The 25,840-nt window shown below is 46.1% G+C and overlaps 1 protein-coding gene across 2 annotated transcripts in view; it reads left to right on the forward strand.

Annotated features, from left to right (window-relative positions):
* The window catches only part of LOC138261674 (cyclic nucleotide-binding domain-containing protein 2-like), a 365,490-nt gene that overhangs the window by 177,633 nt on the left and 162,017 nt on the right, over positions 1-25,840 (forward strand). For both annotated transcript variants that reach the window (XM_069210917.1, XM_069210916.1), the window contains exons 4-6: positions 7,320-7,483; positions 8,170-8,326; positions 10,986-11,137. In XM_069210917.1, the coding sequence (XP_069067018.1) occupies positions 7,320-7,483; positions 8,170-8,326; positions 10,986-11,137 (473 nt within the window). The remainder of the gene's footprint in view (positions 1-7,319; positions 7,484-8,169; positions 8,327-10,985; positions 11,138-25,840) is intronic.

A 25,840-nucleotide genomic window follows, 5' to 3' on the forward strand; every position in this document is an offset into this window, starting at 1 on the left:
CTGATCGTTAGAAGATGTGAAAATGTTTGACTATTACTTGTTTGATAATTTGGGCAAAAGGGTCACACCTCTTGTCCTGGGGAATGGGAGTTGGGAAGAGTGTTTTTCAGTTGAAAAGGGGACTGTTTTGTGCTGCCTACTCCTGCCACATATCAAACTTACAGTCAAAAGGGTTCCCTCTGGGATGGTATCAGAACCCCTGCAGCTCCCAGTATGCCCCACATTATACTACTGATGGATACCACACTGAATGTTAAGTTGCTGACTTGGAACGTCAGGGGAATGCACTCAATGGTTAAATGACATAAAGTATTGTCATATCTCACTAGGCGAGGAATCCACATAGCTCTGTTGCAGGTAACCCACTTGGACGCCATAGAGGAACAGGCACTCCAACGAAGATGGAGAGGCCAGGTCTATTTTACCCTTTACTCAGCTTATGCATGGGGGCTGTCATATGGATTAAACTCAGGGTACCATACCAGCATATCGCTTCCATCATAGACCCCTTGGGACGCTATGTCATAGTCATTGGGAAGGTAGATGGGCGGAAGTACTCGGGAGCCTCTGTGGCCCTAACACTGACCAGTCAGGATTTTTTACATCCTTTTCTGAATGCCTGGCCATGCACTTCATGACACCCGTTCTACTGGGTGGAGATTTTAACTGTGTTGCTGACATTACTTTAGATAGATCACACCTACCACTGCAGAACTCACCAACTGCTTGAACCGCTAGCACTTTCCAGAGCTGGAAGAGGGAATGGGGGCTAATTGACTTTTGGCAAGCTCATCATCCAGAGGGTAGGGATTCCTCCTTTTTCTCCCGACTACATGACCTACATGTTCTTTTAGGTAACTTCTTGTGCTCACCTGACCAGAACAATTTCGGACCATAATCCCTTACTGTTGAGCCTTGGATGGTCCCGCACCCTACTCCTGGTACCCACATGGCGACTCCAACTGGCCTTCTTAGAAGATCAGGCTTTTAGGGACACCATTGGTGCTGACATAACAGCCTATTTTGGGTCAAATGAAGAATTCACAAACTCAAGACTGATGTGATGGGATGCTTTTCAAGCAGTGATTGGAGGGCGATGCCTTTCAGCACCTAAAGGTGTATGCCACACGTTACTTAAGGACAGGGAGAAAGCGGAGCAAGAGTTACGAGTGCTAGGACTGAGGTGCCCAGATGACCCAGATATTCAGGCATTAGTCATTGATGCCCGAGAGAAGGTGACGGTAGAGGTTGAAAGGCTAGGCTGCTATGATTATACAGCTTATATAGCACAGACGCATTCAGGGGCAACCATGCGAGTTCCTTTCTGGTGTGGCTGGCGAACCCAGCAAATAGAGTTGGTCATAGTCTAACTGCATACTTCCTCAGGCCAGGCAGTATACTGCCAGGCTGCAATTAATCGAGAATTTTGCAGTTATTACTCGGACCTCTACACAAGTAAAGTTCGACCATCTATGATGGACATCTGAGATTTTTTATCACGCCTCACCCTCCCAAAAGTCTCGAAGTAAGAATCGGATTCCTTGGGAGCAGCCATCAAGCTCACTGAGGTGAGGGCCGCCATCACAAGTATGGCTCACAATACGACCCTGGGACTAGATGGTCTCCTGGTTGAATTTGACTCAATATACATGGCAACACTAGGCCCGAAACAGATCTGTATGTATGAGGAAGCCAAGATATTTGGCGCTCTCTCATCTTTGGTTCGGGAAGCCCTCATCATTCCTCTTCTAAAACCAAGGAAGCTATCCACCACCGTAGCTTCTTATCGACCATTGTCGATGCTGTCAGTGGATTACAAGATACTAAGCAAAATACTAGCTACGCGCCTATTGCGTCATATGCCACACCTGGTCCACAGAGATCAGGCAGGGTTCATCCCAGGACGCCATACAGCCCTTAATATAAGCTGCTTATTCATCTTACTAGATGAAGACATGTACAATAAGAATAACGTAGTAATCTTCGCTATAGACTTTGAGAAAGCTTTTGATAGCTTAGAATGGCAGTACCTGTACGAAGTACTACGTAAGTTTGGCCTTGGCGAATAATTTGTAGCCTATTACACCATGACACTAGTCAGAGTCCGCAAGGATGGGACCGTTTCGCAAGACTATCGGGTGGAGAGGGGAACCAGACAGGGCTGCCCGCTCTCCCCCCTTCTTTTTGCCCTTACTATCAAGCCACTCGCACACATGGCTCTAGTGGGACAAGCCCATAAAGGCCTGAGGGTAGCGGGGTACAACCATATTGCGCTATATGCAGATGATCTTCTGCTCTTCCTAGGTGATGAAGAGGGTGCCCTTTAAAGGTAAGGTGCATATTGGACCGTTTTGGCACTCTATTGGGCCTCCGAGTCAACTGGCGAAAATCTAGCTTATTCCCTGTGATAGTGTGCCGGCCAGCCACTCCAGACCTTGGTGACCTGCAGTGGGAGCCATACTGCCTGGCTTACTTGGGAGTACATGTTGATCAAAGTCGAGCTGACCTAATGGAAGGGAATGTGAGGCGGGCACTACGTGGGCTCCGCAGCAACATGTCCTTCTGGGAATGATTACCCCTCTCAGTAACGGGGCAAGTCGCACTGATGAAAATGATCGCTCTACCCCGCTTACTATATTTTTTCGTCACTCTCCCAATATGGATCCCAAAAGCTTTCTTCAGGGAGCTGAACTCGTTGATTATCAGCTTTTTGTGGGCATCTGGTAGATGGCAGCTTCCACTCGCTGTGCTGTAGAGGCTGATGGTGGATGAGGGGCGGACCGTTCCTGACTTTGAAACCTATTATTTTGCAGTGCAACTGCAATGGCTGATCCAATGGATAGCGAACCTCATGATGCCAGAGAGGGAGTTCCCATCCTTTGCTTCGGACCTCCTGTCATTAGCTAAAATTGTACTCTGCCTGAATCCCCCTGCTACATCCAGACCCATCGAGTTAAAAGTAATGCACATTTGTTGGCTACATTATCTCCGTAGATCGAGTTGTGCTATACCTTATGCATCCAAAATCCCATTGCAGTGTCTGTTGGTTCTGCTTAATGGAGACAACTGGAGGAGGCTCTCGGGTTGGATAAAGGCAGGGGCAACCTCCATGGGGGCCTTGTACGAAGCTAACTCCTTCTTACCTTTTGCAGAATTCCGACCTTGCTATAATCTGCCCCAAGGACACTTTCTCCTTCACAGAGCGGTCACTGAGGCGGTGGTCAGGCATTGGCAGGAGGGACATGCGGAGCCTCCCCTTTCGAGCGTCTGTCAATATCTGACAAGTGCCACTGGCACCCATAAAGCAGTAACATGCCTTTATAGGAGAATACGGGCAGCGCTATGCCAAGCACTCACGGCTCTCAAACGAAAATGGGGATAGGACTTGGGCACCTTAATTACGGATGAAAGCTGGAGGGACATATTGACCTGAACCTTAAGGTCTCCAGAAATGCTTGTTTAAAACTTATAAACTTATATGTCCTGCATAGAGCATATTTGACGCTGGGCAGGCTTCGGAGGCATTTTGGTATGGTGTAGGCTGGATGTCCAAGATCTGCTGAGGAAATGGTGGAATTCTTCAACATGTTCTGGGTTTGTCCAGTGCCAGGGGAGTTCTGGATCTCCGTTATTACCACATTAGCCGAAATCATTGACCGTGAGGTTCCCTGTGATTCCAGACATTGCTTGCTCAGAGGTTACACCCATACGGCTCGTCATAAAGTGATTAACCAGTTCCAGGATTTAGCTCTTCTACTGGCAAAAAGAGGAATAGGGGAAGAATTGGAAAGCAGTACGGGGTCCCCAGAGCGCAACCTGGAAACGTGAAGTGCTGAAATGGACGAAGGCAGAGGAGACGGTGAGAAACCGAGAAGCTAAGCGAGGTCAGGGAAAGATGGATAGGGCCCAAGCATGGAATACCCTAGTATACGACATGGAACATCTGGGTAAAATTTCCCGGGAAGATACACTATCCCCAAGAGCAGGAGGACGCTCACTACCTCAGATAATGGACGATGGCAGCACAGCCACACCGCCCAATAATCGGAAAATAGGAGGTAGATCAAGGAGAGGGGGACTGGGCCAGCTGGGGGACACCCGACACAGCAACAGACATCAGGCACACAATAGTAATTTGGAGCAGCGTGGCACAAGAGGGGGAGAGTGGGAAGGAGGCAGGCACTTGCAATAGGAGTACGGATGCTGCAAGACAGCAGGAGGAGAGGGGCAACATTAGCAAGGTAATTAGATAAGTATAGACCACACTTAAAAGACATGCATTGTTCGATATATACAATAGAACACTATGTCCCTGATATGCGAAACTGAAACTGATGATGGAGATAAACTTGTTGCAAAGTCATAGTATGCGATAATCGGAACGCCCAATGTGCTTTGAATGTTACTGATGAAGATCAATAAAGTATGTTTAAAAAAAAAATCATGGATACCCAATCATGGGATATGAAATAAGAAAGAGATTTTAATTTTGTCTTCTCTGTCTGATTTGTACATTATATTGAAAATACAGGCAGTGGGGCAGTAGATCTAGGCAAGTTTCAGTGTGAGTCTTTTCACTTAATGGCTTGGGTATTTCCTGCTGAAGCATTTCCTAATACAGGTTGGAGGTAGTGGTTTACAAAAATGAAGTTCCCTTACTGCCAGAGACTGCTCTACAGGTGCACTGAGAAGTTTCCATTGGTATATGACTTTATATGATTATTCCTATTCTTAATGTTAGAAAGTCTGTGCTTCCTGCTATACAGGATATGTGGCCTGAGATGGATGGAAAGCTGGTCTAACAAAGCCTCTTTGACTCCAGTGGTTGCTTGGTCAAGCAGTCACAGCCTGTTTCTTCTTTTTCACTTTTTACCCCCTTTTTCCTTACCTCTCTCTCACTGTTTCTCTCTCTTTACTTACCGCTTTCTCTATCTTTGCAGTGTCTCCATTGTGAAGAGTGGTATCGGTTCTATGTACTCACCATCTTGACATATAGAATAGGGCAATATTAAGGTAGGATTGAGAGCATCCCTACATTGTTTTCCATTTTTTTCCAGAGAACCAAGCAAATCACCCCTTTTGCACATGAGCATAGAATGGAAGGAAGGGAGACCATAGAAAATTCTGCAGGTGTCTGAATAGTTGCTAACCTGGGCCCACTAAAAGCTTCTAAAGTTCCACTCAACTTTAGAAAGGATGGAATGGAATTCACTTTTAGAGTCTCTGACAAATGTGAGCTGCATGTTGTTTGATTGTGTTACATGTATGAATTCTCTTTATGCTGTAAGTGTGAGTGCAGGTCCTAGTACTGGCTCTCTCCTGGAGGTCTGCCGGCTTTAATATTAATGTGCCTGCACCCCAAAAGGGTACACGTGTGATGGACAATTCAGCATATTTAACATGCTCATTTTGAAATTATTTCCTGTCCTTGGGTCTGAAGCGATTCGGCACCGCTGCCAAACTCCAAATGCTGGAACTCAGTGACAGGGAATATTTCTCTGGGCGCTGCTCTAAGCACACAGCAAGCAGTCTTTTCCCTTGCACTACTCTGAGCACGTACACTTTAAAAGTGAGCGCTTTTATCATCGAACAGGCTTGACCCATCATCTTCTGTGCGTCTGCGGTTGTGCTCATCTCGTCATGTATCATACTGGCATTAGAGAGCAGCACTTCAGAGTGAGCTACACATTCAGTGTGACAGTAGTTACAATTTGTTGATATTAGCTAACTGGTGGTCTCCAGAGCAGTAAGGAAAACCCTCTGATGCGGCATTGTGATTAGTTTTTGCTCTTATAACGAAGTACATTAAATATTTTTGAAGACAAAATGAAGGATTCTAATGCTTTTCGGGGGATTAGAATGGGACTTAAAACATCAATGCCTTAGGGCCTGATTTAGATATTACTGTACGGGTTACTCTGTCACAACGGTGATACATATTCCTTCCGCCAAAATCTAAATTCCATAGGACATAATGGGATTTAGATTTCAGCGGAGGGGATATCCATCACCGTTGTAATGGAGTAACACGTCTACCAATATCTAAATAAATCAGGCCCTTAGCTTTTTCCCTTCATCTAGGCATTTGTGTGGCATCTAGGATCTAGTCACCTCTTCTTTTATGATGAAACCAGAGGTGTATTCCTTATGATAAGATAAAGACTTATGCTGACCACCTAGAGCACCACCTTCTACTGCCAAGAATCACTGGTTTGGTGCTTATCAAAGGTGAGGGACCACACAGCAAAAGGCAATCAAACAGTTTTGTGTCATTGGCTTATGGCTATGCCCCTGCTGGCTGTGGCGCAAAGCACGAACAGTAAAGTGATGGAAGGAATGCTTAAATTAAGTTGAGTCACTTGCGATCAGATGGGCCAAATTCCAGTCCATTGTTTTTCACCCATTGTGCCACGTTTCGTCTGTGTCAGCCTGTATCAAAATCTGTCTTGGTCTTGCTCCTAAAGGAACATTCCATCCCAGTCTACTTGGTCCTTCACAGTGAGCTGCAGCTCGGGTTGGGTGACTCAATAAACATGCAACCCATGTAGAGCATACCTGTCACACTCAGGACATCCATTTTAACAAACAGTTGAGTGATAGAAAGAATGATTGAATCAATCTCAGGCACTGGCAGTCGCTCATAATTAATTCCAGTCCATTGTTTCTTGTCCACTGTGCCACTTTAGAGAGTGATCAGCTAAATCCAAATCAATCTTTGCCCTGCTTCTGTAGGGACAGTCCAGTTCCAACTTCCAGCCCAGGTCCTCTCCAAGGCTATGAAGTTCATTCCAACAGGCATTATTGGCTGGTGGAAATGGTAAGAAATGCCAAAATGGTAACAGTCTCTCCCATTGTCTATTTACAGGCACTTGCTCATTTGAGGTGTGTTTAGACGTTGCATTCATTGGCCTATCCATCTGCATTCTACGTAGGCACATCATTGCAAAAAAGGTGGTGCCAGGAAATGTGACCACAAGAGGGAAGTGGCAAAATTCACACCACTATCAGAGCTGCTGCTTCCCTCCCTTATCTGCTATCCAGGAAGAGAGATGTCCTGTGTGCAGATGTAAATCTACTGATGAATTCTACTGAGAGATCACAGACAACAGTGGGCCCTTGAGAGAAAACCTTTGGATCCCGTAGGTCCCTCTCTCACTGTCTCTCACTCTGTCTGTCTTTCTGTCTTTGTCACACACACTCTCTTGTAAACAACCACTCCTGATCATGTCACAAACTGCCCAAAAGTAAATGGTGTGCCCGATCAAGCCACAACATTCGTGGGAGCTCCTCTTACCCCTGCTTTTTTTGCTTTCCTGCAGTTTACATTTCCTGAAAAGGCCATTGAGATCACCCTACGGAAGCCTGAGGATCGCTCCCACCATGACATCCGGTTTATCATTCGAATGATGAGAGGAATCCTTAGCTTCAGACACTACAGCAAGCCCATGCAGATTATGCTGGCTCGGGTTGTTTATTATCGAAGGTTTGTGGCAAAAAAGTGAGGTGGTGGTGTATGATAGGGGCTGGAGCCTGCCCCTTTACCCAAAGGTAAGGGGGCGAGCATTACTAGGGAAAGAAAGACCTATCCTCTAACTTTCAACACAGGTTTGTCTGTCATAGTTCCCAGATGGTCAGTTATATATGCCCAATTGTAAGGATACCCACATAAAATTAATGTACATGCTATGCAATATAGCACAAACCTTCCCCTCCTGGACCTACATTGGCACCAGTAACTTAGTAGTACCGACTTACCTCTCTGTTTACTTATGCCTTACTTGCAAAGCTTCCTAGCATTGACTAGTCTCTTTCTCATGTTTGCAAAAGCAAGAGAGATGACTCTGAAATGTGTAGTGGTACCAGGCTCGGGTTTCTGCTTTTTCAATATATGCACGTATGGTAATGATGTATGAGAGTAGTAGTGCTTTACATTTTCGAAGACCAGCATTAGAGGGAGGAGCTGTGATCCAGAGGAACGGTTGTCAATTTATAACGATGAGTCTCATTTTTCTTAATAGCTTTCCCACTTCATCAAACAATATGATTGTGGGAAAATCAATTTATCTCCTTGTGCCTCAGTTCCCTTGTACGCCAAACATGTTGATCCCATTATTAGGAGATCCAATACATGTGAAGATTTACATATGCTCCTTTCTCATCATTTCCCAGGTTCGGCAGAAGACGGGTTGTGGTGCGCAAAGGTCACCGTGGCGACAGTTTCTACTTTGTCTTCTCAGGGGTCATTGCTATCACACAGGATGATGATGGCAGCAGCGCCTTGCTGGATCCTGAACCCATATTGCTAAGGAAAGGAGCCAGTTTTGGGGTAAGTCTGCATAGCAGGTTCAGTAACCAGGAGATCCTGTCTCACAGCATCAGGGATTGCAGTTCTCGTATTTATCACCCTTTGGGAAATTTCAAAGTTTGTATAGTAATCCAGTACTTTCTTGTCATAATCAAGATGTTTTACCGCTGGGTTTATTCTTGGTGAGTGCTTGCCGATAATTTTGGAAAGTCAAGAGGAAAAAGAGATGAACTTGTTCATCTATTTTTTCCAAATCATTTTTTTTTAAAGTGAGACATAAGACAATTTTTTTTTTTCATCCAAACCAAATAGTATCAGAATGTCGTCAATATACTTCATACGTTGGCTGCTCTTTCATAAATAGCATTGACTGTCTGCTGAAGCAAGTTTGCTTACCAAACAACAAGAACAGTAAGGGTGAACTGGGTCGCTGAGTTTAGTTCAAAGATAGTGATTTATTGCTCCATATATGTCACTTCCTGACGTTTAAGAACAACTTGGAACCAGGCACAATGACAAAACAAAATAACAATAGTTCCTAGTGGAATGGGTATGCAACCAAGTTATCAAATAGTAAAGACATTCAGTTAGTTCAGTCATCAAATTATACAATTTATCATCCATAGTTAAAAAAAGCGTATCAGTTGGTGACAATAGCCATTAAGTTAGCTTAAAAATATGCTTGTTAATTTCTGTGTCACTGTAGTGGTTCATGGGCACCATAGAAACTGGTTTACAGTGCATCATCTGTAACATACCACATCTAAGTAACCAGCTTAGATCCATCATAAAATTTTCATATTCTGTGTGTTGTACCCCTTCTAGTGTCTCAGTGGTCTAATTGCCATGCCGTTTGTATGATCGCCTGTACATGCAGACATCACTGTGCCCCACACTGGTGCTAAATCAGTTTCCCTTCTCCCCTCTTTGTTTTCATGTGCAACAGAATGCTCACTCATCCACACTAACACTTCCCATCTTCACTTGAGCAAACTCCCTCGATTTCCGGCTCATTGCTGTCTGCTGTTTGTCCAATACTAATGCTAGATCAGTGAAGCTACTAGTGACCTTTTTGTTATTGGGGTGCAAATCTAGACCAAGCTGGACCTGTTTATCCATTTGAAGTGCCATTGGACCTGAGGTCCAGGGGATTCAGTTGTAACTTACAATAACCTTCAAAGATACAGTCCACTAGCCATTAACTGACCCAAGACACAGAGAAAAATGAATTGTTCATGTCAGAGAGAGGCTGAGGAAAGACCCAAACAGATTCATCTAAAAAAGGATGGTAAATGTAGGCGGCTGCCTTCCAGCAGCAGTGATGGGGACGATGGGCCTGATTTAGAGTTTGGCGGAGGGCGGTTACTCTGTCACAAACATGACGGATATCCCATCTGCCGTATTACAATCCCATTATAGCCTATGGAGATCGTAATACGGTGGATGGGATATCCGTCACGTTTGTGACTGAGTAACATGTCCTCCAAACTCTTAATCAGGCCGTAACAACAGACCTAGGGAATTGACTTTAGTGTGAGGGCAGAACTGGAGCCTTACTAGGATTTGCGGCATTGCAGGCATAAAAATAGTATGATTGAGATATATGTCATCAGGTCACCATTTCTAGATCTAGTCCTGGGCTTTTCGGTTATAAATCATTTTTATCAAGTGTGTTGATACATTGTGTTCAGTGAAAGCAACCCATCATTACAACTCGCGGAAAACATTATGGCGGTCATTCCAACTGCGGCGGGCGGCGATAGCCGCCCGCCTAGCGGGAACTGCCGAATGACCGCACCGCGGTCAAAAGACCGCGGCGGCCATTCTGGCTTTCCCGCTGGGCCGGCGGGCGACCGCCAAAGGGCCGCCCGCCGGCCCAGCGGGAAAGACCCAGCAACGATGAAGCCGGCTCCGAATGGAGCCGGCGGAGTTGCTGGGGTGCGACGGGTGCAGTGGCACCCGTCGCGATTTTCAGTGTCTGCAAAGCAGACACTGAAAATCATTATGGGGCCCTGTTAGGGGGCCCCACGAAACCCGTTCCCGCCATCCTGTTCCTGGCGGTAAAAACCGCCAGGAACGGGATGGCGGGAAGGAGGTCGGAATCCCCTTGCAGCGCCGCCATGGAGGATTCCCTGGGCCAGGGGAAAACCGGCGGGAAACCGCCGGTTCCCCTTTTCTGACCGCGGCTTCACCGCCGCGGTCAGAATGGCCTAGGAAGCACCGCCAGCCTGTTGGCGGTGCTTCCGCGGTCCCCGGCCCTGGCGGTCATGGACCGCCAGGGTCGGAATGACCCCCTATGTTTCCAGTTTTAAGGCCGGATTTGGAAAAATGATGTCCTGATGAGAAGGAGCACAATGACGTGCATATTTCATTGGCCTGCAGATTCTGACTGCCATGAGTTCTCTGTACCATTAAGCATGCAAAATCCTTACCAATCTCCTCACAGGCCACATTAATCATCAGTTACTGGCTTAATAGACGAATGAGGAGACAATTATGTTCAGCCCACCCCCAAATCAAAAGATTTTTCGCAGCATATTGAATGTTACGCCACAGTTGACATTTTCAGCCCTTTGAACCTGGCGAGAATGCGTCAACTAAGGTGGGCAGTATACTTCATGTAATCATCTGTTATTTTAGGATGGCCGCTCATGTCTTTGCATTGGCTCCCCACATGTAGGATGTGGCCTTACTCAAGAGTCTGCGGAGGAACGCCACTGTCGTCTGTATGGCTGAAACAGAGTTCCTGGTGGTTGACCGTGAGGAGTTCTTCAGGAATAAGCTGGACCAGGAGCTACAGAAAGAACTGGAGTACCGGTTTCACTTCTTCAGGTGTGTGTTGCTTGATTTCTGTGGCTGTTTGCAGTTTGTAAGGATTGTGTGTTCTGTTTCTTATATTTACAAATGAAATTCTAACACTGATGCAGCCGTCTCAAAATAAAGGTAACTAACTGGCTCTGATAATATTTAAAACATCAGGTGTTTATTTAGAGATTTTAGATGGGCTGTAATAGTGAGGTTCTGTGACACAAAGATGCATAAGCTGGCAGATTTGGTGTTTCCCACGTCTAATTATACGTTATTAAACATCTACTGGCTAATGATAAACAGTGCATTAAAATATGCAGTTCAATTTATTATGCTAAAAAATTAAGCTGCTTAAAATGTATGCATCCGGTATATATTTAATTTCTGATTGTTGATGTATTAATTAGCAACAACCTGTAAATAATTATGGAAAAAAAGTACGATAATCTCACACCTTTTACCACTGTAGAATTTTGCTGAACAGAATAGGCCATCTAAATAACACCACAATTTCCTTTCAGCAAATTATTCATAACTGATTAGTATGGGTTCTGCAAGTACAAGTAACACGAACAAGACACATAGCCAGAGTTTGGAAAGGGAAAAGAACAAAGTTCAGGATATTGGTGAATGCATGTTTTCCTGACCAAGAAACATGACCTTGCATGGCAGGTGGGAGCATTACTCGGGTGGTTGAAATGTTGTGATGGGCGTCCTACCACTTACAGAGGATTATTTAGGCAGCGTGGCCTATTTTGTATTCTGTACTGCATGTCTCTACAGTCTATTGATAGTACAGCATTAGCTTGGTGGCTGGCTGCCATGGTTTGGCCATTGAAGCTTGAGTGCCCCCTTGTCAATTTCAGCAGCTATTTTTTTGGGGGGTGTTTTTTGGGTAATGTTAGCCAGTGGCGGCCAGTAATTTTAGGAGGGAGGGGGGGCGTGCGGAAGCACACTCACACTTATTCATTCACACATGCATGCACATCCACTCACAACACTCATCAACATTCAAACATACACGCATGCATCAAACATTCATTTAAAAAACACACATACACACACTTAACTTCAGCTCGGAGGTCCAAGGGGGTTGGGATTGCTGCCTTCCCACTCTGGCTGACCTTAGGTCAGCCAGTGAGGGAAGGCAGCAGGCCCAACTTCGTCACAGAGTGGGATGGGGTTAGTGAGACTTCTGACCCCTCCCCACTCTGTGACGAGGTGTCACTGATTGACACAATTGCTCTGGGCGCTTCAGGGTTTAAGCCTGAAGCGCCCAGGTCGAAGTCAATGAATGGCGCTTCCCTCGTCACCGAGGGGGAGGGCCTTGAGGCACCTTTGCTGAGCCGAGGTTCTCACACCCATAGGAGCTGTGATCTCTTCAGCCCAGCAAAGTGCAGCTCAGACAGCCAGGAGTTTGCGCAAATTGCGCATGTCTCGCTCCTGGCTGCCTGATCTGAACATGAAAAGTGTCTGTCAGGCTGACCTTTGCTCAGCTTGACGGACACTCTTCATTAGGGGCAAAAGGTGGGGGGCGTGGTCCCTCCGCCCTAAAGGATGGGGCACGGCTGATGTTAGCTACATGTCATTGCCTTTTACAACTGCCACTCTGGCACATATGGATCCACCAACCTACCCTTGATTCCAGAGGTGATGCAAAAAGAGGCTATATCAGGTTCTTCTCCTGCTAGTGAATAACATAATGAGGCATATTGTTACATTAGTGAAAAAACACAGTGCAGAGATTGAGATTAATTTGATAAAGATGCTGAAGTACAAGAAGATGTGGATGCAGGCACCTCATTCTCCACCAGACTTGTTATGGGTAAGGGCCATGAGTATGCAGTCTAGAGGGAGACTGCCCTACATCCCAAGTCCACTATCATAGGTCGAAAGTATGGTGGCATATCTTATATGCCACAGATTGCCTTAAATCATGTCTTAGGAAGCGTAGGGATCAGGACCCAAGGCGATTTTTAAGATGATTGATTTATGGCACTGTAAGGTAAGGATCTCAGTTAGCCTTAAGAGCTTGTCAAGACTCATTGTTTGATAATGGTTGTATCCTGGGTAGCATACTGGATAAAGCCCCCAGTAGGGCATTTTTGTCAGAATTTTACTTCTCGGTAGTTGGTGCAACAAACATTCAGCTTTCTAAAGAATGCCAAATCTGCTATGCTGGTAAAACACAGAGGACTTTACTCTGTAAGATCAATCAAAAACTGATTGATATGGCTAATAAAGAGATCTTTTCAAAATTTTTGAGGAATGCTCTTTGGGGAACAGTTCAGAAAGAGTCTCGGTAAACATGCAATTGTATTTTTTCCTCACTAGAACAAAAGGCCCTCAATATGCAAGTGTTCTCAGTGAATATTTTTGCTCAGGTTTGAAAATTGAGTGTGCTTTTGGAGCTGATTCCCTTGTGGCTTCTCATCATTGTGTGGGGAACGTGGTTCCATGGAGGGATCCTATTTCAACGAGGGGGGTGACAGTGAATGGTGCGGACCCCTCTCAACAGGACTTTACACCCTCGTTTTTAACCAGAGTACTTGGGCCTGTAGGGACTTTTTCTGTAGTTACCCTCTGGTGGATAGTAGACAAGCTGCACAGGCCTGATATTGTAAAAGTGTTTTTTTTTTTTAACACAAACGCTATTGCATTTTATCAATATGAAATACATCTATCTCATTTTACTCTGAGAACAAGGCATTACACATCATACAAAAAAAAGAATAATAATAATTTTAATCAATGATACATGAAGAGATCTTGATATATAATGCAATGTAAGAGAGGCACACAGTGTAAACTTCGCCCCCTTTCCCCCAAACTGCCTGCATCACCTTATGTTGGGGTCTTTTGTGGGAAGGAGTGCGTATAAGAATGTGTAATTCTGTAAGAGGACTGTGTATGAGGAGGGAGCTACAGTGGTATTCTTGCTGTGGGGGAGCTAGGCTCTGTGTACCTCCAGTTGTGTTAAAAAATGTGCTATCTACAGCATCTCTAATAGAGGAAGATAAAATGGTTGAGGGCTGTAGAGAAAGGTTGTGTTCCAAAGCACCAGTCAGACATATGTGTGTTCATCTTTCTCAGTCTGGTGCTGTCTGTTGCTCCTTGAATCCCTCCTATAGGGCATCCCAATCCAGAGATAGGGGTTTTCTGCGGACACACCTATACGCCTCTATACTCCTCCCGCCGTCATGTCATGCTTTCCGCTGGCCCCCAGTGTGCCTCCTCTTCACGACATTGATCCACCCGGGAAGCCTGCAGGGATTTCCAGTGTATCGTTAGAAGACTTTTTGCCAGTAGCAGGGCTAAGTCGGCAAAGCATATGATCACTTTGGAGCTCCTCTGCATGGGGTGTATACCTAAGGGACATTGAGCTGGTATATTCTATTGGTCTAAGCCAGATCCAACAGTGCTGCTGAGGTACCTTCACAATCGGCTAACAGGAGGGGTCAAGTCCATAACATATGTAGGAAGTCTGCATCTAAAGCCCTACAACAATGTGAAAGTGGCGGTGAAGAACATTATATTAATTCTGTGTGGTGTTAAATATGCGCTATGTAATATGGAGAATTGAATGAATTTAAATCTCATATTGCATGAGACTTTCTTGGGGTATTCCAATAAGCAGGCCCAGTCCCTGTCTGATATTTCTCAAATTAAATCTGTCTCCCATGTGGTTTTTAAGGAAATAAGGGGTGTCGTGAGGTGTGCCCTAAGCACACAATAGAGCCATTGTATGAGGTGACTGCAATGTCCCGTGGGATGTAGTGCCTGATGTAGCTCCTGCATGATGGCTCTTTCCCACCTGGTGGCCAATGCTGCCGTACATAGCGGAGTATGCTGGTGTGTTTTAAAAAAAAGAGCTTCTGGGAGTACACGGGTGTTCACAAAATCAGTATGTGACCTCAATGTAGCATCCAGGAACAATGAGCCCACTCTCAGTCCCCCCGCCTGCTCCCAGGGATGCAACCTGCATGTAGTTAATGCAGCAGATGATGTAGGGAGACCACAGAGTGGGCTATTTGGTGCATAAGGTAAAGTAGGAGCACTGTATCTCAGTGCCATTTTCCAATAAGCCAGGGCTATGCACAGTAAAAGAGAACTTGGGTGTGGTATGGTTACACCTAGATTCACTAATCTGTGCAGTTGACCACGGTCAATTTGCTCTGCAGTGCAGCCTATTTCTGGTAGATTGTGCCATGCCAACCAATAGGACAGCCATTGTAGTTGTCCTGCTAGACAGTAGGCCTTAAAGTCAGGGGCACCAATGCCACCCCCATCCATCTGTAGCTGTAGTTAAGTTCGGCTGACCCTACAGCGTCCAGCACCCCAGGTGAGCTCGAGCAGCATTGTATTTAACAACCTGAACACCCATGCCGGTACCACTACCAGTAGGTTCACAAAGTAATACAGGAGGCGCGTTATCATAACCATCTTTACCAAGGTTAGATGTCCTGCCACAGACAGGGGCAAATTAGTCCACAAAGCCACCTGGGATCTAAGGGAGGCAATCAGTCACATGAGGTTGCCCTCTTGTAGGTCATGTGTCTCAAGATAAACTTGGATGCCAAGATAGTAGAATGTTTGGGACGCCACCAAAATATTTGTGTTGCTAAACTGCAGGGTAGGGCCCATTTGGGTGACAGCAAAAGGGAAGGTGCAGGACCTGTTGGCATTTATATGGAGACCAGCGAGATCTTCAAAAGTAGACAGCAGATGAGCTCTGCCTTCCAGCCTGTCTGTAGGTCCTTCAGATATAGGATCATATCATCTTATAATGATGTGGAGTGGATCGTATGATCCACAGGTACTCCCCCTTCCCTGGACTCTTGACAAATACATTGCTCTGTGGGTTCCATCACCAGTACAAACAGGAGCGGTGATAGTGGGCATCCCTGCCGAGTCCCTTGCGACACCTGATAGGAGTCAGAGATGTGAGGCCCTAGCCCTGGCCGAGGGCACCGTATATAAAATGTTGACCCACTGGATATAGGCTTGAGGTATTCCGTACGAGCTAACGCTGCTAACATAAAGTCCCATCCCAGGGTGTCAAAGACTTGGCGGAAATCTAGAGATATACAGTCAGCAAATTAGTATCGTCCCCAAATTGCATTCATTATATGAAATAAGCGATAAATATTCAGGGAAGTATTGCACCGAGGAACTAAACCACGTTGGTTGACATGTAACAGTCGCGGGAGCAGCAGAAGCAACCTACGTGCAAGGACCTTACTTAAAATCTTATATTCAGTGTTTAATAAAGATAGTGGTCTGTACAAGGTCAGTTCTGTGGGTGATTATTCTGGGTTTGAGCAAGGAGGTCACATGCGCCTCTCTGGTAGAGGGTGATAGTGAGCCTTCCTCTAACTCTACTAACTCTACTGTGGCACCAGTCAATTTGCATACATGGAGTAAAACTTGATCGAGATCCCTTCCGAACCTAGGGTTTTATTTCAAGTGAATTCTGTAATAGACCCACATATCTTGGCTGCTGAAATGGGGCGCCAAGGGCTTCCCTATCTGCTGTAGGCACTCTGGGAAAAGTCAAATGAATTGTTCCAAAGGTCCAATACTCCTCTTCCATCAATTAATACCCATATTCCATCACGTGGTGGGTCACCAAATGATGTTTGGACCACTTGTTCCTCAAATTATTACATAGTATCATAGATAAACAGGTGAGCCCACCTAGATTCAAATGCTGACCTAGTTCTTAGATAGAATTCTGAGAGATGGCTTGTCCAATCAAAAGTCGAAATCGTACTTCTAATCCAAATATATTTATTACTATTGTAAGGTTCTAGAAAGACAGCCAGCTGACACGTGTTTCGCCCCTTTGGTGGCTGAAAGAATGGGGCTTTCTCAAGGCTCAAGTAAAAGTAAAATGTAAGTCCATATAAATATATTTCATATTCAGTGAAACTAAGTACAAGAAGTCCTGGGTTAAATCCTAAGAATGTCTTATGAACAGTTGTGTATCCAAAGCCGGCGTTCTATTTCCACACCATTTTGAGAGGGCCCTCTCAAAATGGCATAGATATAGAACGCTGGCTTTGGATGCATACGTGGAGTAAAACTCAATCAGGATCCCGTCCAAACCCAGGGTTTTATTTTGAGTGAGTTCTGTAATAGACCCACATAACTCAGCTGATGAAATGGAGGCGCCAAGGGCTTCCCTGTCTCCTGCAGTCACTCTGGACAATGTCACCTGAAGTAAAAACGAGGCTATATCCGCGAGCCGTCGAGGAGGAATGAAGACGTGCTTGGAAGCCTTGAAAGGCCTCATTGATTTCAAACTGCATCCTGACTGTGCCCTATATCAATGTGATAATGGAGAGAATAGGTGTGGGTGAGGTGTCTGGCTGAATTAAACAAGCTAATAGTGCTCCTGATTTGTCTGCTTCTGTATATGCTCTGTTTGTGTATGCTTTACTATCAATTATGCGGAGGCATTCAAGGAGTTCAGCATAGGCGAGTCGAGCCCCCTGCAACTTTTCTGCAGCTTCAGCATTCTCGGTTGCTGCATGTTCAAGTGGGCCCATCTCATGCTCTAGTTGTTCGAGCGTCCAATCTATTTCTCTCCTAGCGCCCACTATAGTGTTGATAGATGTACCTCTAATCACCACCTTGAAAGCCTTTCACTCCACTAGTGTAGAGGAGGCGGTACCAACATAAACAGAGAAATACGTATCAATTGTGGTGGGAAGTGTTTCTCTAAAAACCACATTCTCTAGCAGGGTCAGTTGTAGATGCCAGGTGGGGATCGAGACAGTAAACAACCCCAACATAATGTTATTTCAAGAGGATTGTGATCAGAAATTGTCTTCCTCAAGTATGTGGTGTGTGTAATGCTAGGTTGTAGGTGTGCAGGGCAGAGAAATCTATCAAAGCGGGAGTGGAATGTATTGGGACATTCCTTCATTGCTGTATTTTGGCTTTGCAATACATCCGAGAGACACCAGCTTTCCATCTTTTTTCTCAGCGCGTTAGCCTGTCGCACCAGAGCAGTTACACGCATGGGAGCATGTGACCAGTCTAGGATGCATTGAAATCTCCTCCGGCACCCAAGGATATAGGGGGTCATTCTGACCTTGGCGGTCCATGACCGCCATGGCGGAGTGCGGCGGAAGCACCGCCAACAGGCTGGCGGTGCTTCCTTGGCGATTCTGACCGCGGCGGTAAAGCCGCGGTCGGAAAAGGGGAGCCGGCGGTTTCCCGCCGGTTTCCCGCTGGCCCAGGGAACCCGCCATGGCGGCGCTGCTTGCAGCACCGCCATGGGGATTCCGACCCCCTTACCGCCAGCCTGTTTCTGGCGGTGTCCACTGCCGGAACCAGGATGGCGGGAACAGGGCCCCACAAAGATTTTCACTGTCTGCTTAGCAGACAGTGAAAATCGCGACGGGTGCCACTGCACCCGTCGCACCCCTTCAACTCCGCCGGCTCCATTCCGAGCCGGCTTCATTGTTGAAGGGGCTTTCCCGCCGGGCCGGCCGGCGGTCTTCTGGCGGTCGCCCGCCGGCCCAGCGGGAAAGCCGGAATGACCGCCGCGGTCTTTTGACCGCGGTGCGGTCTTTCGGCGGGAACCGCTTGGCGGGCGCCGACCGCCGACCGCCGCGGTCAGAATGACCGCCATAATGTCCAATCTGCCAACGCTAATGACAGATGAGACAGGAAGACTTCTTGTTCCTTGTTGGGTGCATATATGCACGCAGCACACTGTTATCCATCTAATTTTCTGCTTAGCAGCACATAGCAAACCTGCATGTCAATTCAAGTTTCCAGCACTGCAAACAAGACACCAGCCCGGAGCCATATTACAGTGCCATGCGCGAAAGCGGATCAGGATGCATGAAAGAGTTGTCCCCTCCATTCTTTACCTTGCTTCTGACCCTCATGAGTTGTCAGGTGGGTTTCTTGTAAGAATGTAATGTGTGCACGGCACCTATGCAATTGTACCAGAACTCTGTCTTTTATACACAGAACCCATACCCTGCACATTCCAAGTGATAATATTATAAGCACTTATCACTGTGTTCATCTCTTAAGTAGCCAAATCCCCTCTCTCTAAAAGTGGTCGTCCTCATATCACATACCGAAGTGCCTCCAAAAGATAAGTCAGGTGACAGTTAACTACCATCCCAAAATACTCAGTCCAGCGGTATTCCATTGTTGGACCAAACAATATAACCAGAAATAATATATCAACCTTTTTTAAAAAATGCCTTTGCTTAAGGGGTCTGCAGTTCCAAAATGATTGGGTATATCAGAAGTAGATGGTGGAGTTGTGCCTATAATCATGGGCTATCTAGACCGGGGCCCTGGTACTATGCATGAGGAAATAAATAACAAAAAGTTATACATCAGTGGCAGGGGTAGTGAATAACCTATGCAGCATGGCCATATCCAAGAGCAGTAGCAACAATCATGTTATGTACATCACAAACAGCAACCCAGTTTGGCCCTGAGTGGCCGGTAGCGATCCTACACACTGAAGCCACAGACTGTAATCTGAAAAGGAAAACATTAGTACACATGTAATACTCATGGCAGTCAGCCCAACAGATCATGTGTCATTTGTGGGGTAGTCAAAGGGAACAGTGCCACGCTTGAAAACAGAATCTGAGACACTGCCCTGTGAGGAGCTGGAACTGGTGGGCTGTTTGGTGACTCGCAGAGTGGTCTTCGATTGAATCGCCTCCAGCTGACCCTCCAGAGTCTGCTGCGTAGAGGGTGCCGCCTCTGAGCAATCACCAGTGGACACGCCCTGTCGCTGTCACCGAGGAGTTTGGCGAGCTTTGGGAGGCGCTGGTATCTGTGGTCTCTGTCTCTGGGAATCTGGGAAGTGTTGTTCCAGCCTGTCCCATGCTTTTTCTGGAGTGTCGAAGAAGGAGGTACATTGGTCATTAATCACCTTTAGTCTAGCTGGAAATATTAGCGCATACATAAGGCTGGATGTGCGCAAGTGCTTTTTGAATTCTTGGAAAGAGGAGCGTTAGCGTTGAACAGCAATTGTATAATCCAGAAACAAAGCAATCCTAGCATTTTCCATGAGGATAGGTGTCTTTTCACACACAGCTCGTAGTAGTGTATCCCGGTCTCTAAAGTTAAAAATCGGGGCTACCACGGGACGCGGCAGCACCCCTGTTATAGGCCTGCTTGTAGGAACTTGGTGCGCTCTCTCCACTGTAAACAGTTCAGACAGGCCTGATGGGGCCACCACAGTCCAAAGCCAGTCCTCTATTAACTGAGTGGTGTGGAGGCCCTCCGGGACACCCACAATCCAAACATTATTTTGCCGGGCTCTCCCTTCTGCATCATCCATGTGTCTTGGAGCTGTTCTACCCGTCAGCGCAAGGTTGTAATTTATGCAGAGTGTTCTTCTTGGCACGGAGATAGCGAGGAGGCTGTCAGTTTATTTGTTTTGACCCTACCTGCCAACTTGTGCTGGTTGTCCTTAAGAAGTCTGATGTCGGTCATTATGACCCTGAAGTGTTGTTCAACAGCCACATGAGAATTGCGTATTTCCTTGAGAATATCATCCAGCTTGTCCATTTGGGGTGCCACCATTGTGGCGGACACATAGTCATCTGATATCTGAGTCAATGAGCGCTCCAGGGTGGTGGAGCGGGAGTGAGTAGCTGGATTATCAGCTTTATTCCAGGTACATCCCATGAGTCTTGGCAGTGGCCCTCAGCCTCAGCACACAGGGAGAGACACACGCCTCTCTCCAGACTGCGCCTCTGTGCGGTAGCTTACAGGTGAACTCTGCTAACTAAGAGCACACATGCAATATGATGGGTATGTATGCAGGACTCAGCAAAGTCACGGTCGGCTCCCTCCAACTGAAGTACCACTGCAGGCGTTCCTTTGTGTATTCCAGCAGCACCTCACTGTGCCTAGAGCCACGAAGCCACTGATGAATCTTGGGGCTTGGGGTGGCTTCTGTGTTGAGGGGGTTCAAGTGGCAGAATGGTGGTGCACCTGGTTGTGTTGGTGCTCAGGGGAAGCGCTACCCATGTGCCACTTGTGGTTCAGCTGGGCGTCCGGTCAGCTAGCAGGTCAGTGCATCCCACGGCCCAGTGCACTGCCTGCGCTACAGAGGGCCCCTGAGCCACATTGGCCCACCCGCCAGCATCCTCCTCCCGGTCTGTGTTCCCCTAGGCCCCTCAGTACGATCTGGCGACCCCAAGCCCGATTCAGGGTCCTCCTCTCGTCCCCAGTAGTCATCAGAAGCAGCTCCAGCAGGGGCACTCCAGGCCGGTGGGCCTGCCAGTGCCACACTGGGCTGCAGCTGCGCACCGCTCAGCAGGGTTCGCACACACGGGCCCACCCGCGCCACTCCTCACCTCAGCTGTGGCGAGGGGAAGAGGCATCCCAGCGGACGGAGCATGTCTGAGCTCTGTACGGGGGTCAGACAGCCGTGGCGCCCAGCCTGCTGCTCTGTCTATAACCCGAGGTCTCACATGGCTCTGGCTTCCATCTTCGTTTAGGCACTGGGGAGAGCAGAAATCAGTGTGCCAGGCAGCCCACAGCACGCCGATCACAGGCCAGTGTCCACCTGTTATCAGGGATCATCAGTGCTGCAATCGCATGGCTTGATGCCACAAACAAGGTGTTTGTTACAGCAGATTATGGGCCCAGCTCCGGGAGTCTCCAAGATATGCATCCATCATCTTAGGCGGTAAGCCATGCCCCTCGACATTGTACCAGTATGGACGTGGATATTGCTGAAAGAGTTGCATTTTTGGTACGGCCTAGATATACAGAAATCAGAACTGCATCTTCCTCCAGAAAAGATCAAAGCAGGGAACGTAGAGATTTTGTAATGCTTAGACATTAAGGGCCAGATGTAGGTACTTTGCAAATTGCGACTTGCAATTTGCGAGTCCAAGCGACTCGCAAATTGCAACTCGCAATTTGCAATGCAGAACGGTGTCTCAGACACCGTCTGCGAGTCGCTATGGGGTCGCAAAGACCCACCTCATTAATATTAATGAGGTGGGTCGCAAATTGCGGCCCCATAGCGACTATGGGCACTCACTGACATGGAGGCCTGCTGTAGTCAGCAGACCTCCATGTCCGTGACTGCTTGTAAATAAAGCAGTTTTTTTTTCTTTTCAAGTGTAGCCCGTTTTCCTTAAAGGAAAACGAGCTGCACTTAAAAAAAAATCAGAAACCTTTTGTTTCGGATTTTTTTTAGGGCAGGTAGTGGTCCTTTGGACCACTACCTGCCCTGAAAAAATATTTTGGGGTCCATTCACAAAGTGGAAGGGGTCCCATGGGGACCCCTTCCAATTTGCAAGTGGGTTACCATCCACTTCAAGTGGATGGTAACTGCGACTCCATTTGCGACCGCGAATTGCATACCACTGCGAGTCGCAAATAGGAAGGGAACACCCCTTCCTATTTGCGAGTCGGAAATGCATTTTGCGAGTCGGTCCCGACTCGCAAAATGCATTTCTGCATAGCAAACTCCGGTTTGCGACTCGCAAACGGTTGCTACATCTGGCCCTAAGAAGCTAGATAGGAGTAATTGTGGACAACATAAGAGAAATGCTTGAATACAAACTGTCTCAAACATTTACTAGAACTGTTGTCTTTCCTCCGCTCGCTTGGCAGTGCTGACATGCAGTGAGTCTGGGTAGATTTGGCAGATGGCTCAGTGATACTCTGAGTGTCTGTGCCAAGATACTTGCTTGGTTATTAGCACAATGGGGTTGGGCACCAGGCCAAGTAGAAGGGCCAACTACCCTGTCCTGTGGAAAGAAAATCACAGACAAATGCAAGGGCTTGCTGAATCCTAAGCAGTGGCTGCCTAAAGAACAGTTGTTCCTGAAACACTGGGCCAGACTCACAAACTATATATTGTAGTCCGAGAAGAGTTAACCCATTAGTTTGAAGTATTTACTACAAAATGCATTTCACAGTCCTGCAGGTAGAGCTCTCCACCTTGGCCTCTTCTGACTATTCTGTTTGTAAATCTTTACCAACTAGTAATACGTTACTGGTAGTAACTTTATACTCGCCAATTCATTCATAGGAGCCCCTCCTCCCCCAATGGAGTGGGTGGAGACATATGTGTGTACACCTAGGTCCAAATATCCACACTGTGAATATCAAAAAGGTGGGTAGATAAAGTGGGAGATACACCTAGGTGTAGGAGTAGATATCCAGGGCCTGAAATGGAAACAGAGAAGTGCAGGTACTCTGTACCAGTACCCGCTTGTGTCTGAGCAGTGCCGGCACTCTCCAATGAAAAGTATTACATTTATCTTGAGATGTGCAGGTACTCTCCCTCACATAATAAAAAAGTGCTGGTACTCAGTACCGGACAGTACCGGCCCATTTAAAGCACTAGTTATGCACATAAGTATATGGACACATGTAAATTAAGCTTTGTGATTGGGCCCTACCAATCACAAGATCCCCTTTCTCCTCTTTTTTTAGTAAGTGTAAATACATATAATAATCACCTCAATGTCTTGCCTTAAAGTTTATTCAGGATATTCTCATGTCTTCCTCCATGCCTAACATAGATACGTCAAGATCTTCCAATGTATTTATATTGCATTTTGTCTTTGTGGTCCCAGTGGTAGAACTCTCTTAACAACCTCCACCCTTCACTAGAAGTAGCCATGGTTTTTAGGTTCTTTTATTTTCTGAGCAGGTTTAGTTACCTACCACCATCACAATATGTACAAAGGTTAATAAGAAAGAAAGAGATTCTTAATTTGATACACTAGACAGATAGTTGATTTAAGAAAAAGGGTTTCTTTCTCTAACGTCCGAGACGCATGAAAGAATGTTTCCTCCTAATTGTTTTGGAATTTTGGACAGTTGGCAAGAATTTGTGGACGTGTACCATGGTGAAGGCCCCTGCCGTACTTACTGAGTGAATTAACTTCCGCCAGAGAGATATAGAGAGAGCGAGAGAGGGGGAGAGAGAACTGTTTTTGTTGTGTATAATGTGTTATATAAAGTAAATTATTGGAAGTTCTTGAAGTTACTTGCTATAAAGTATTTTCCATTGTGTTTAAATATAAAGGCCACACATGTTGATCCAATATTGTTTTAACCTGCTAATCATGTCCTTCTGTTTCTCACTTATCTTGATTGACGATGGAAACTTGAAGTAAAATGATCCCAGGTGATCTTTCCTTTCAGTCTTCGGGGAGATGAGAACATAACATTCCAGAGTTTAAAACCATCTTGAGCAGCCACAACCCGCCCCATAGTTGTTTCTCATTCACCAGCTGGCCTATCTTCATGGCAGTACATCCTTAGCAGCAGTCCTAAATGTCGCACATCTATGTCAGTCTCACTCCGCACAAGCTGTCAACAGAGCTTCCTGTGCTTCTGAACAAGAGTAGCCCTGCGGGAGAGCTTGGGCACCGGTGTAAATAAGCAGGGGTGGTTCTGGGTTAGATACATTCTTTCCTCACAGACTCTACCAAGCACAAGAAGAGGGTTGGCCCCTGGAACTATGGAATTATTTCGAGCAGTCCACGCAAAACAGATGTTTGCCTTTTAGAGCATTCACAGTATACGTATAGAAGTGAGTTTCATGTGGTTTGCAGTAATGTTGCACCGCCGCTGGGTGGTACCCTAAGAAAGTTACCTTACGTCGCCTTAAGGAAGTCCTCGTTCTGAGCAGCACCACCATATGTTTAGTTAAACAGGTCTGGGCATCAGGGTTCCTTATCGCTACTCCGGTCAATATCTGCTTTTCGCTCAAAAACGTTATTTGCATCATTTGCAGATGTATGCTAATGATGCTCAGATCCTCCACATTCCTCTGAAAGGAGGTACACGAGAAAAAAGAGACAGATTGATATTAGGTGGGAAGTGCGGGCCTGATGTACAAACATCAGTTTGGCAACCTAAATATGCAGTTTGCACCCTGACTGGTTTGTGAATGGATGTGCAGTTTCCGATGCAAACTATGTACCAATAGGTCGCATTGCAAATTATCGATTTGCAAGGGCCTAATTACTATAATTAGGCATGTGACCCCCTTGGATTGGCTGTGAAGGCAGCGATGAAGGGCTACCAGTCACAGCAGACCTCTGTGTCTGCATTTGCATTCCAAACCATTAAAGCGACAGGCGCTGCTTTTAAAACAAGCATTGGTAAATACATTAGGTGTCACCTATGGGATTAAAATCAGATTTATTTTGTAAACTGCACAATAAGGCTCATACATTTCATAGCACTATGGCACATTGTAAAATAAGAAACCCTTCACAGACTCAACCAACGTGTAATTTTAGCTTGCTGCAGAGCAGCAGGTTAAAAAAGTTGGAATGAAAATATCATAATCAACTTTTTACTTCGCCCATGCCAATTACACAGCTTATTACCTAAAGTGTGGAACATACAAGGCAGCAAATCACTAAACATTTGTACAGCAAACATAATTTAGTCTATGCCGCCATCTCCTGGTAATATGCTGAAAGTGCTTCTTCAGACAGTATGTTCTCACTGGCTAATAGCTTTATTGCTAACACATTTACTGACCTTGAGAAGCTTCTTTTTCTTCAAACATAAACAAATGTAAACATTTATCATATCAGATTTCGAGGCTGTTTCCGCATCCAATTCCGGAGAAATCTAATTTGTTGCATGCTGAGAGGGCAACTTTACATTTAAAAATTGTTAGTCAAACCAAACGAGGAAATTAATTTAAAAAAGTCGTCGGAGAAAGCAAAAATGCTGTCA

Source organism: Pleurodeles waltl, chromosome 10 (genome assembly GCF_031143425.1).
Source record: "Pleurodeles waltl isolate 20211129_DDA chromosome 10, aPleWal1.hap1.20221129, whole genome shotgun sequence".
Classification (NCBI taxonomy): Eukaryota; Metazoa; Chordata; class Amphibia; order Caudata; family Salamandridae; genus Pleurodeles; species Pleurodeles waltl.